Consider the following 14380-nt stretch of genomic DNA (forward strand, 5'->3'; position numbering starts at 1 on the left):
TCATATACACCCTATCCTGTTTGGTTGCAAAGATCTGAGCAATAAAAACCAAACTTCAGGGAAATCCAACCAGTAGTTCGCGCTCCAGAGCCCAAAATGATGCGGACATAATATTTACATACAGATTATTGATGATACAAAACAAAGTCGGTACCAGTTTTACCAACTGACAGGGGACAACTGATCCTAATGGAGGAGAGGCCGAGGATTAGGCTAGTCCACTGATCCCATTGACTACAACAGTGACAGCAGCGAGAGCAGATTTACAGGGAACTTTCCATTAAGGACATGTGGGGATTACCTCAAACTGAACCTTTAAAAGGTGTTCCGTTACCCAAGGTATTGTCTCCCAACTATTAGATGGAAGGTCTTAAGTGATAGCTCAGAAAGACCCTATTTACTATCATACACTGAAATGCCAAATGCAATACTGATTTTATATCCTCCTTCACTGGATTGTTGGGGGATTTATTGAAAATAAACCATCTTTACCATTAAAATCATAGAAGAAATTAAAGATGTACTAAATCCCTTTTCCAAGCATCATTGTACAGAGTGTCATACACGTCAATCTTTATATGGATTACAAAGAAGTAACTCCCAAACTGCTCTCAAACAGACATAATTTCTAAGCTGATTTATGAAATCCATTTCAAGGAAACTAATTCATTTTACATCTGATGGGTCCACTCTACGACGCCAAAGCAAATCGGGTTGTCCATGAAATTCTGCTCTTAGTCTTGAGAGTAGATATGTAGGCCTCACCTCCCAAATGACCATCTATTTACTCCAGGGTAAGTGATGTGTGCAAGGGGAGGAGCATACAACTGATCCTGGTAATTAAGGATAGGAAAGTGACCAAACGTTTTATTTTTTGAAACAATGCAGTAGCAGCAACAATATGAATATTGTGATACTTTTGGCGATTCCTGATCATATTCAATTATAAAAGAACGCGGTCTCAATTCAGAAGTAGTTAGTGCCCACCCTCACCTCTGAGCCTTGGCTAATTAAGAGGAATGGGATTTTATGACCTAAGAAAGACAGTCACAAGAGGTCTCAATCCCATGACACATCATCATATTCATTTTGAGCTAACCCTTAAGGGGTATTAATCAAGAAGGTAGACTCTCAGAGGGAGAGCACTTGGCTAAAACAGTGATCAATCAAAGTAACAAAGAAATAGGGACATGAAATTTCCTGGGTGGAGTTGTGCTCGGAATAGTAAACAGCTACTATACCAATTATCAGAATCATTAAATCCCCCATGCAACTTTATGGGTATATCTACCAACTTCAGAAACAAGATCAATGAAAACATTCGTTTTTGAGTAACTTTAACTAAATTTTTGTATAATCGCCACTGGGAATCTTTTTTTCAGAAATCTCAGCAGAGGGACCAAAAAAATACCCATTATACTGAATATCAGAATCTTTTAATCCCCCAGCATGTAGCTTTATGCATTAATCCATCATGGCATCACCTTTAGGAAACAGGAGCCACGGAAACATTCAATCATTAATAACCTACACTATTTTTTTAAAATAATCGCTGTCCTTTTTTCAGAAATCCCAACAGATGCAACCAACAATCATAACCACATTACAAAAGTTGTTAAATCCATTAGTTTATGCTGACAATTTACTCATTATATCTCCACATTCTCTTTTCAGGGCAACAAAGTAACTGTCTACTACGACTACCTGTTCCCCATGATTCAGACAGAAATACACGGAAGTAACGGATCAAACCGCACAATCTCAAATGTGACATGTGACCCGTCGATCAAGAATGCAGATGAGGTATTCCGAAGCATATTGCTGGATCGTCAAAGCGCACAGATATTGTTTAACTTCATAGTCAATACAATTTTAGTAGGATCTATATGTTTGCTCGGATTCGTCGGAAATGCGTTGTCTTTTATAGTTCTGCGCAATGACCGGTCGAAATCAACCACAAATTTCCTCCTTCAGGGTTTAGCAGTGACTGATACAACGTTGCTACTTGATTGTGTGTTGTATATAACGATATCCCCGATTTATCCATATACGGGGAAATTAGGCGCATTTTTTCATTTGCATCCGTACATTTTGCCATATCTTCTCCCTTGTGGCATTATGGCGCAGACCCTGACAAACTGGTTTGTTGTGCTAGTGACGACAGAACGTTACATTGTTGTGTGTTGGCCTTTTCATGCGCCGCGTTGGTGTACCATCCCCATAGCAAAGTTATCCATTTTTATGGTGACAGTCATGGCTATAGCATATAATCTGCCAAGATTCTTTGAATGGAATATACTAGTCGAAAAGGATATATGCACTAACTTCACCATTGCAAAGCCGGTACAAAGTCCACTTCGTGCCAATCTTACATACAAAATAATATACCGTGTAGGATCCTATGTCATTTTCATCGCCATTGGGCCCATGATTATTCTCATTGTGCTCAACATTAAACTGATTCTAGCCTTACGGAAGGCCACCAAGGAACGAATCCAGCTGACAAAAGGGAAGCAAAGTCAAGCAAGTAATACGACTATTATTGTTGTGGTTGTATCTGTGTTCATCATATGCCAGACCCCAGCGCTGGTTCATCAGATCCTTGAAGCAAACGATGTCAAAGTGAATGACAGTGTCACCTCATACACCACATCGCTAGGTAACATGTTAGTCGTTTTCAACTCAAGTGTTAACTTTTTCATCTACTGTTTATTCGGGCAAAAGTTTCGCCGAATTCTGAAGCGGATTGTCTGTAGGAATCGCTCCATTGTTGCCATTATGTCACTGTTCAACAAGCACATCACGCCCCCAAGTGAAAATAGTATGTTCCAGACAGCCGAGTTCAGCCAAATAACAACCCAGGATCATGACCATCATGTTGATTGTGTGTGACAAATAAACAGGACAATCCGAATATTTTCAAATAGTGAGTGGCTGAATCGAGGTTAGTGGTGGTTTTTTTTCTGGAGAATAGCTCCGACTTTTTGCAGCAGATTTCTTAAAACACTCTTGTATTACATGTTATTGTCCTTGCATGCATTATATTTTCTAAAAGGCAAACGTTGAAAGACCGGTTATTCATAGAGCATATTTCCATTTCACTGCACTGCACTTAAAATCTGTGGTGATTACACTCCTCAAAGATAGCTCTCATTGAAAACAGCAGAATATGGAAAAGTCCCATTTCAGAATGACCAAAAGAGCAGTTCTGAATGAAAAGATGTCATCTTAACAGTTTTGTGTCATCCCAATTCCTGGGATAAGGGTTCAAGTTTCTCATGGAAAATCTCCAATATGTTCGATGTGGGATTTTAAAAGCTCCTTCCCGGCAGAATAGGTAAACTGTCAAGAAGAACACCAAGTTACTTCATCTTATAAGTTTTTCTGCTGAAAAAATAACCAATAATTGCTTGTCACATTGACAACTTGGACAACAACAGCGATGAAAACGTCACTTAGTACACTTTTTACAAAGCCAGAGAATGTATGCCTATTAAAGTTACCGTAACTACATGTAATGGCCATTATTGATTATCAATTATGCCGGGGAAAGAGTCAAGATGAGGTTTATTTCCATATGCAAATGATGCCATTTATTGCAAATGATTGTCATTTTTTATCATGGTAGTTAAAGCATCCAGATGTTTGCACAAGAAACTGAATTGTTGCGAAGTGAAAAAAGTAACAGAATATTATCACATGTTGATTTAAAACATAAATATCTTCTTCCATTTTTTTCAGTTTATCTCTACCATTTGATTTATGACAAGACATACTAGTTTTTACTAACATCATCACCACCATCATCATCATCATCATCATCATCATCATCACCACCACCATTATCATCACCACCACTTTCATCATCATCCTCATCCTAATAATCTTCATCATCTTTATCACCATCATCATCATTATCATAATCATATCAGACTGGGTAGGAAATTTTTGGATAGCATACTAATACTGTTGGAGAGAGTTCCTTCGTTTCTCATATGAGGAATTGTCATCCACACATTTACTTACTCTAACGTAGTTCCGATATAGATATTAATCATTAATATGGGTTCTTAATGATACAGATGCTTCCTTAGATGTCTACTTAAAGCCGCAATTTTATCAACATATTTGAGGAGAGTATTACAAACATTATAAGATGCCATTCCATCATATTACTTGACCTATAGATAACTCAGTTGCATGTTGTGTTGGCGCAAGTGGCTGAACACCACTGAACTTACGAACCTAATCTGGGCAAGCAAAGTGCCATACACATTCTCATTAATAGGTTTCAATTTAATTTCTAATCATCTGAATGTTGACTTTTGCAACAAAGCCATCACAAACGAAAGATTTCATTGTCTTTGCAAAACCACAATTCTTGCTTGTCTAAACATGACTGTCAACACTGAATCATTATATTTTCCAGTCTTCCAAACTCAATGAAAATCCAGACACTGAAATTTTTTTCACAGTATTCTTCTTCTTACAGACTTCTAATCTCTAAGATTCCCTTGAAAAGGTCTGATGTTTTCCATTAGAAAAAGGGTCAGGATTACCATCCAGGCCATGTTTTGGTACAAGGTAATCCCCGAGTAAAAAGGTCAAAAGCCACAAGGCTTCTCGAATACATTTCAAGGCACACTGGTTTAGATACCTTTACTCCCTCCTAATCCAACCACCACCTACGTTTGTACCCAACACATTTTCAGCGAAGATAGGCAGCTTAAGACACATCAGACACACACTTTTTTAAACATTTCTTATAACACAAAATATACTCCAATATCTCTTTGAGAGGTATCACAGGATGACTTTCCTAATCCCATCCACCCACTTGACACCTTCCCTGCAATGAGTTGCACAGAACAAATGGCTCACAGCTCATTGGTCTGTCATCTTTTTATATTCTCATTACTCAAAAGGTCCAATTTTTTTGATCACCTTCATCAACATTTCCAAAGATGCCATTTTGAATTCCCAACACCACCTTTTACAGTGTTTTACAGGTCAACATGAATCTGTTTAGAAGGTGCACCATCAGACTGATTATTTGATTCCTGGTACTTCTGTCACTGGCTCATCCTCCAGATTACCACATACCATTGTTGCATTCTGCACAGCAGCTGAGAAAATTAATCGGAGAAATGTCTCTTCTTGGTTGCTAATAGGATGTGCTCTGGCAGGCGTAGTGATTAGGGCAGGTGGATGGAATGAAGAAACACATCACAATAATAATAGGAACTCCCCAGCTCACCAATGTTTTCAAAGATCGCATGCCAAACAAGAAATAAACGTTCAAATTCCCTTTGTATACTCAGGTCGAGTCTTTCTGAAAACGAGAGGAAATGAGGCGATCTGAAGTTCATATCTCATTCAATTTTCAAGCGACTGTTAGGAGTGATACATCGGTTATAGGTAATTTTGAGCACAATCAGCCTATGTCAATAGTTGAAGATCTACCTTTGACCCAAAGTGCCTTATACTTTAGCCAGCCAGTCACATATTGGATGATGATCAAATAGAAATTGATCGAATGAAAAAGAGCAAGTCTGACACAGACAGCTATGTCATAGACAAGCCCTGTCCTGGGGCATGTCATCACGCATGAATACTGGGACCTTTACAAGATATAATATCGCTCCTAGGCCAAAAAATAATTTAGATAGAACATGATTATGATGCCCATTAAGCTACATTAGGTATGTAACAATTAGATCTGACATAGGTTTGGTTGAGAGGAGTTCAGTGTATTGATTTGTCTTAACTGTCAGTCATTAGAAATGGAAATGCATTAACGTTTTTTACTTGCAAGAGGAACTTTCCGGCTTGAAAAATATAACCTTAACAATTCTTAATGCTAACAGGAGCCATGGTGGTGTCAAGATCTTCAGTCTCTGACTAGCGGTCTCAGGGTTAAAAAAGTTGACAAAGACAATTATGAACTTCTATCTCTAAATGCCCAAAAATAGATCCATCTTGATAATGTTTTAAAAGCATTTTTCGCATAAATTCATCGAATTTTGAAAACACTTTTACATTACTCTTCTTCTTGTGCTCATTAATAGTTGCCCTTTAAACAATTGTCACATCGAGGGATGCACTTAACATCATCAATAAAGTAGACAATTTTACAAAATCAATAACTGCAAAAATTTAAGGTGCGGATTCTGATGCATGTTTAATGAGTACGCAACACGCAAACCAAAACAATATCAACTTCATTAAATCATTTTCTATACATATCCATAACACGCAACAGTGATGAGAACAAGTCTTATCTATTATTTAAAATCACCGTTGGAAATAAATAATTCACTTTGTTAAAAAAGACTGTTACATGTATCTATCAAGGTGATAACAACAACCTCATCAAAAGATAATGTTGAATTTTTGATTTAACTGCCTCTCGAAGTTAGATAAGAAACAAGTAGTTTTTGGAATGCCACTCATGATTAAAGCCCCACAACAACCTCAAATCAGCCCAAAAGTAACGTATATCATACATACATGTAGGTAACAAAATCATGTTCAGAGCATTACTTTGTGTGATTTCCATAACCATATTATATGTTTCTGTTACCAACATATTATTGTACACCTGTTGAGTCCTCTCTGTCATAGCGATAGCAAGGGGACTTCGACGATAAAGCGACAATTGCCTGATAATCTCACCCCAACATACACTATCACATAAATTCATTAGTTTATTGTAATCTTATTTTATTTATTCATTTGATGTAGCCCACAGAAGGACTCAGTTGGGTTTGAAATTATTGCAAAAAACGTATTGTTTATTCTTTCTAGTTTGAATTCACGATATTGTAAAAATGAACAATGACATGTTTATCCATTCTTCAAGTGCTGAATAGCTGAACCAATAAAAACTAACTTGACTTATTAATTGTAAGCAAACCAAATATTTGCCGACTTCACTAAAACCCTAGTTTCGTAAAATCTTTTAAAATGTCTATGAAAAACTGGATGCATTCGGATCTCATCTAGCATTCTTCTTGTCGTATAAACGGCAATTTATTGTCATGAACATGTACTTTGGGGAGGGGGGGGGGGGGGCATTTAGTTGAAAATTTCCAACAGTTCAGTCGATTTAAACATAGCTGGTGCTAACGACGCGCTGTTCACAGCACACCAACATGACCCAAGACTATATATCACTGACCCCACTTCTATCCATTTCATATGAAAAATGTAAGCTACGCAAGTCAATAAAACATCCCTAGTTTCAGGCTTTCTCAATATCAGGGTTATATTTATCCCAATATCTGATAGGAGCACAATGATAACACATTCAATTTCAACACATCATGTTATATGATATTGGAGAAATGTATGATACGCATGGGACTTAGCATAAGTATTTTGGAGAACTGGGATAAAGAATAATGTACAAATCAAAATCCTCCGTACAATGCTTTTTTTTTTGAATGGAATTTAGAATAAAATAATCTGAAACACACGGATTTGAATACAAGGATATACTGCCTCATGAAAACAGCTTAGTCTACACTCAAGCCCTCCTATAAAGATATTAAATTTCAATTGCTCATCGATTTAATTTGAATTGCCAATCTTTTAGAAAAAGATACATACTTTTTTTCCAAACAAACATTTCAAATCAAATCAAATCAAATTAAATTAAGAAACATATTCGGTTTATACTTTATAGGGTATATATTACTGCCTTGAAAAAAACGATAAGGTAAAAAAAAGTCAACTTGTGATTTGCTCATGACCTTTCCGTACCGGAACCTGAAAACTGCCGTCAATGCAGATCAACTAAAGGTCTAACTCGTGTCCATTACGTTCCATTACTATGCAATCAGCAACCATCAAAATCGAGATTCGTATGATTATTCATAATGGGGAAATCATTATCGAACTTGGAATAGATGAAGACGTGTTGATGATTCAACAGTCTCCTAAATACTGTATGATAACTTGCAGTAAATGTGATTGTGATGATAATATTCAAGGAAACTACATTTAGCTCTGGTTGATCGTTAAATAATAGGTGCATTGGCAATGGCCGACCGGCAAAACTAGGGCCACTGCTACGTGGCCACCTGTCACTAGGATATGTATGGCTTCGTCAAGTGATGTAGGCAACGAGATAACAGCCAGTGCCGCCAATACCTAAGCAGTTGTCCTAAATATTTGCTTGAGGAAAATGACATTAGAAAAGCTACATGTGCCACACACCATCATCCTGTCTATCTTCACATGTATCATCTTCATCACTATTATAATCATCACCATTACTCAACAAACTATGTCATCAATACCACCATCACTAGCATCAATATGACCATCATCATCTCCACCAAAGCCATAAAACCGTCATCACCAATTGTCTAACAGATCAGAGACAATTTTTTGAGAAGATTTATTGCACTAATATTCAACTAAAACTCCAACTTTCCTTAATGATCAGAGATACCTTTTTAGACAAGGTCTGATGTACTAATATTCAACTAAAACTCCAGCTTCCCTTTAGCCATCTTGTCGTTATACCTTCAACCTTTAGAGCTGCATCTTGCATTCAGATGTGCAACCCATCAAGTAAATAACAAGACATCCTCGTAAATCTCAAAAACAACATCGTGATCAATGATAGAAGCGTTGAACACCTGGTTATTTATTACACAAGGCAAGTTCCTTAATCTGAGTGCAAAAGCTTGTCTGAAACCAATTGCAAACTTTGAATTGTTTCCTCCTAAAATGACACCAAAGCACATATCAGGACCGTTTACTTGCACTGCTAAAAAATTACATTTTTGATTGGGTTGGATCAACTTTTTCTGTGGTACGATTTCAATTCACCTGTTGACATGACACACTACAACCTGGGCGAATGGGGTCTAATGGGGATGCATCATACACTGCTGATATCAAAGAGAATACATGAAGGGGTGCCTAATTTGGATTTATAACAAATGTGCTATACTGCTCATGACCATAGGTAAATTAGATACCAGATGAGACCAAATTTTGGGGTTTGGACGATAGAAATGGTCAAATGCATCTGGATAAAATAGAACTGGCGCGATAGATGGTCCACTTTGAATCTGGACTAATCAACATGAGTTCCGATTAGTTTACGTTTACACAAGGAAAATTTAGACCGCCTTTGGATTTGATCAGATCTCCTTGAGGTCTTTTTCTTTTCATGTAAACAGGCTCAGTTGTCGTGTAAACGTGCCCTATTGTTGTCGTGTAAATGGGCCTTATTGTGGTCAACTCTCTGGGTCTGCTTATAATCTCACCTCATCTCGATGCATTCAGGGGGCCGTTAGGGAATCAAAACTCTGACATAAGCTGGAATGAGGTGATGGTACGTTAGCTTCGAATGGACGGGATTAATGGCATGGCGAGTGGATCAAGTCACTGGAAGCACTTCCGGAATTTAGACCGGAAGCGCCATAGAACACTGGGTGTGCCAAACCCCCAAGGGCTATAAACCACAATATACTACCGGGCGAAGGACTCTCTCTGAACCCTTGATTTATAAGAACAGAGCAGACCTTCCGAGTATCGTGGCGATAAAGTTTGTGACACCAGGTCAAAACAACAAATTGTACACACCATCAAATCTATTGGCATGCCATCCACAAAAAGAAAACTGCCCGAAGTACACAAAAAGATTGTAAAACAACAATCATGGTTAATAGCCGGAGGATGTCACTTACACATTGGCTGCAACCTTAACCACATATTTTCTTGTTCCTGTCATCAGATGACTCGTGATAGCGGATGTCATCATTTTTTCATGAATATTTGTCACCTCATCACCATACCTCATGAAATTCAATCCCTGTCATCACCATGAGCATCACGTCATTGAACGCTAAGTCTATTACCATCCAAATTGACTTTTTCTTTGAGAAGGCCATTCATTTTTAACCATTTTTGATTTATACACCAACCAAGGAAGAGAAATCAAACGCCTGGTCTATAAATGTTTTACCCAACATCATCATTTCAAATAAGCGACCCATTTACACACATGCCATGTCTTGGAGAAATTATTGGACTGGTGTTACGCATTCTAGTTAGTGGGGGAAAGCAAGATAGATATAAAATAGGAATAGTCCCCACCAAAAAAGGCTTAAGGTGAAACTATGGTGTCTCCATTTCACCAATCTAAGAAACACCAGAAGTCATCCAAAACCCACAAATGGTAAAAGTATTACTTGGAGGACATTGTCACCTTTGGTCTGCATGGCCTCCGAACAATAAATTGTCAGATTGTTGGTGTTCAATAGAGTTCTGGTGTTCCTTAATTGGCAACTGGAGTCACTACAGTTTCACCTCAAGCATGTTAAAGCAAATTCTAAAGCATTTTTGCTTCTTTTTCAAAAATTTCGATCACAGAGCTCATCAAATAGAGTGGTCCTATGACACCTGGACAGGAAAAAATACTATTAACCCAAACAGATCCAGCCACATCCAAACAGACATCAACAACCTTACAGCATTAGCAACCAAAAAGTTCCACCAAATAAAAGTAGGCTGAACAATATGTGATCACTGATATAACACACCGAGGTCAGAATTACATAATTTTTTCATCTCAAGTTGTGGACATGTACGCCACATTATAACAACAATAACTTACTCATAAGAACTAAAGAAGATGCACCAGCTCTGTTGTGCCTTGAAATTACAACTCTTTTATCCATTGCCTTATTTTTTTTGGTTCAATGCCTGCTAATGGACACGTAGTTGTTTAAAATCAGACATGACAAGACGGTATCAAAATGAACAGATTTACAAAACTGGTTTCAGCTGACACACAAGGGAGCTAATTTACGTAGAAGCACTGGTGAACATGGCATGTATAAATCACAATCACTCAGGTCGTTCAGTGACTAATTCTCTGGTTAAAATTGAGTGTTTTTTAACATCGAATTCGTAACTACGTTTTTCTCCTTCCAATCATCTCGTAATATCATTCAACTCACACTGATGATCGTCAAGAAGTCTAAAAGTGAGACGTGACTTAACGTGAGGCAATTTTGCAATCAAGACAAAGCTGGGTTCATGTTCATGTACCTCAGTTGTTTCCTTAAATCTCAGATGCTAATCAAACCTTGTAGAGTTCAATGCGTCTAGTTTTGAGAGGTGCTCTACCCTTTTCAATTCTGCCTTTTACTTCATGAATGTACTGAGAAAATTGTGGATTTCATCACTTGCACATTTCAGACTGGTTTCTAATGCAAATATCTGTGATGCTAAGGATTATTGTAGCTTTTTAAAAATCTAGGTATTATGCTTAAGAAATTATACCAAACTGTAGGTTTTGGTAGTCTCACCTAACACCGGGAGGTTGGAGCTAAAATGTAAGCCAAAACTGAGGCAAGAGCCGAGGTTTGGGGAAAATCACAGCTCGACTCGAGAAGTGTTCGGCGAAACAACCCATAGGAACAATTATGTATCAATTGAATTGCTTGAAGGATATTATGGCATTTTGTTATTTTCATTTTTATGTCGAGATCCTTTGGTAAAATGGAGATGTTTCAAACTCATCTGACCATTTTTGTCTTCATAAACGATTTGTGTTACTGTATAGATATAACTAGTGGTTGGTAACTATTTATTGTTGGAATGTAATATAGTTTATATGTATATAAGAAATAAATTAAATAATGTATTGAGTAATTTACCTTTTATCTCTTTTTTTAGGGGAAATAATGAGAAATCAGTGTTCGTCATGATTTCAGAAATTGCTTTTCTGAAACAACAATAATGTATTTTCCATTAAAGCAACATAACACTGCAGGGAACCCCACCCCCTTCACCCAAATTTCTATAGATGCGAGGGCTCCTTCAGAACAGTCCTTCACACATGTAACAGAATGATGTCATGCCTGTAGTTTGGTGCCATGTTTTGTAGATATGATTTTAACCTCTCCTTCGAAAGTCTGCCTTCACTCAAAAAATGAGAACAACCCTAATGCAAAAGTAGCAGGGTGAAAAAATGAGACTACCCCAGGTTACAAAGGTTCAGGTTGCTAAAACGGATCTATTCTGAGCAGGAAATTAAAGGAAAGACATGCCTTTCATGTTCCAAGAACACAGGATGCACAATCCGGTGACAAAAATCATCTGCTGGATGTTCAAACAAAAAGTGTGCAGGGTTTAGTGACATCTATGATGCCAGCATAACAAGGGGTACTTTTGAGAGCAAGTGTTTTAGAGAAAGAGATTCTTTGAGTGTGGAGGCATAGAAACTCTAGCACAAAATGGAACCTATCATTGTTTATTGCACAAGGAGTCTTGAATGTCAGTGCACAACTCTCACTGAACCAACCAGCTGTAACATAAATTAACCAGTCTCATCATAAAGTTGATGACTCTAATTTGGACCAGATGCTAATAACATGACACCAACAATGGATGTGAAGAGCAAGGAGAGTAGTTAAATCGTTTAATCAGGGCAATTAATCTAATACCATGGTTGAATCAAAGAAATTTGGCTGATGAAGCATGATTTAAAGACATATTGGGTTATTTTCATCCAAATTTTTGTGACTTTACAAATATTTTTTAAGCTTTTCCCACGATCGTGTTTGGAAGTTATATATTGGTATAAATGGTTCCAGCAACAATCTTGTCTCTGACAACGTGATCTGATGGGCAAAGTTATATCACCCTTTACATATTTACCAAGTTTTTCACGTAGGTTATTGCTGAAACAACTGAGAAAAAATCGGTCATGTCTATGGGTAGTCGTTGAACCGAAAGTGAGGACAGACATTCAGGCCAAGATATTGCCTGGTTCGTGATTACTGCGCTGTCAATGGCCCAATTATTGCTTCAGAGTCAATAAGAGAGACGATCTGACTGAAGGCTGCGAACCCTAATGAAATGGAGCGGACCCGAGGGGCTCGCTACAGCCTTTGATGAGAGTTCCTCAAGCCTAATCAGACAAATACTGCCAAATGAAGGACATATGATGATCTCGAATGGAATGGCTGTGTCTTTAAGTATCAGTACAAGCTGAGCCATTCAGTTTACACACCATAAGCATGAAAAGCACCCCATCGTGTCACTCGTCCGAACATAGAACAAGACATTATTAGTATAGCGGAATGCCCTTCATCAAAGCCTTGAGTGCACTGAACTACCACAAAAGAAGTGTTTTCTTGGCCCAAAGATTCCAGATTCCAGTCAAATGACCCTCTTCAGACGATGCAGCAATATTTGTTCATGATCTGTCTGTGTAAGGACTTGGCTAATTAAGTGTTGTTTCATGTAGTTTGCCACCCAGAGATGCAAGAAGAACCAGTTGGACCATGAAGGGTTCACTCAAAATGTAGAGATTGCACTCATTCCTCCAACGGTACACTCACTTGGTGCGGGTAATATAAAGAGGCATCACTGGAGACCGCTTCAAATGAACAGCGTAGGAACATTTCAAAGGCTACAGATCTTGAGCTATTCTCTACTGTTTTGATAAATGACTCAAAGGCATCCCATTCTACACCACACAGGTATGTATACTTTCATTGCTAAAGCCTTTTTATCATTTTGCTACCCTTGACCCACAGAGTAGCACATGAAATTACATCCCTACAGCACCACTGACCTGCAGAGTGGTACATGCAAGTTTTTTTTGATCAATTTATACTTAGTCTTAGTGCTGTCACCTTTGAATGATGCTTGTAAGGGTGAGATCTCTGCCTATTGTCCGCTACATGCTTTTACATTGCAGCTTTTCTGTAGAGTGAATGGGAAGCTATAATATGACGGGTCAGTGAGTTCGAATCGGTTAGTAACTAAAATGGCTGGTAGTGAAAAGGTTAAAAACTAGTCGATATCAGTCATAGAGAGTGTTAAGGGTTAGCTGGTAAGTCTAATAATGCACTGTGACATCCTATCTATTCTCGAAAGAAATTTACACATCTGAAATATCCTCATGCAGAATTGTGGAAGGAGATGTGGATTGAATATAGAATTAATGGACAGTATCTTCTGCAATTTGACACCGGGTCACTTGAAATGAATACCAACGTACTGACTTGACCAGATATGATATCCTCATCTAAAACCAATTTGTTGCAATATTTTTGTTTCTCAAGGTATCTGGTGGCTGAAGGTATCGGTTTACCTAAGTAAACTACATGCTTACCTGGAGAGGAAAAGACGACACAAAAGAAACAGACAAAAGATTAGTTCATTTTGAGGGGCGTAGGCCTGCATTTATCATTTTTTATCCGATTGTACCCCTCCAACAATGTAATGAGAGGGCCTTGTTTCTATTGTGTTGCAAAGGTAAACTGATACCTTTACCCAAAGTGGGTATGTTGGATGCCATCAGCACAAAACAAGGAAATTGGAGAATCTTTCCTGCAGTGGA

The 14380-nt window shown here is 37.9% G+C and overlaps 2 protein-coding genes across 3 annotated transcripts in view; one reads left to right on the plus strand and one right to left on the minus strand.

Moving 5' to 3' along the window:
• LOC135488317 (FMRFamide receptor-like) overlaps positions 1–4285 on the plus strand; it is a 60323-nt gene extending 56038 nt beyond the window's left edge. For both annotated transcript variants that reach the window (XM_064772877.1, XM_064772876.1), the window contains exon 2: positions 1675–4285. In XM_064772877.1, coding sequence (XP_064628947.1) covers positions 1675–2892 — 1218 coding nt within the window. In that variant the 3' untranslated portion in view covers positions 2893–4285. The remainder of the gene's footprint in view (positions 1–1674) is intronic.
• Positions 1–14380, minus strand: part of LOC135488316 (ubiquitin carboxyl-terminal hydrolase 47-like) — a 143960-nt gene that overhangs the window by 93195 nt on the left and 36385 nt on the right. The window lies entirely within an intron of this gene.

The sequence above is a fragment of the Lineus longissimus genome, chromosome 5, assembly GCF_910592395.1.
Source record: "Lineus longissimus chromosome 5, tnLinLong1.2, whole genome shotgun sequence".
NCBI lineage: Eukaryota > Metazoa > Nemertea > Pilidiophora > Heteronemertea > Lineidae > Lineus > Lineus longissimus.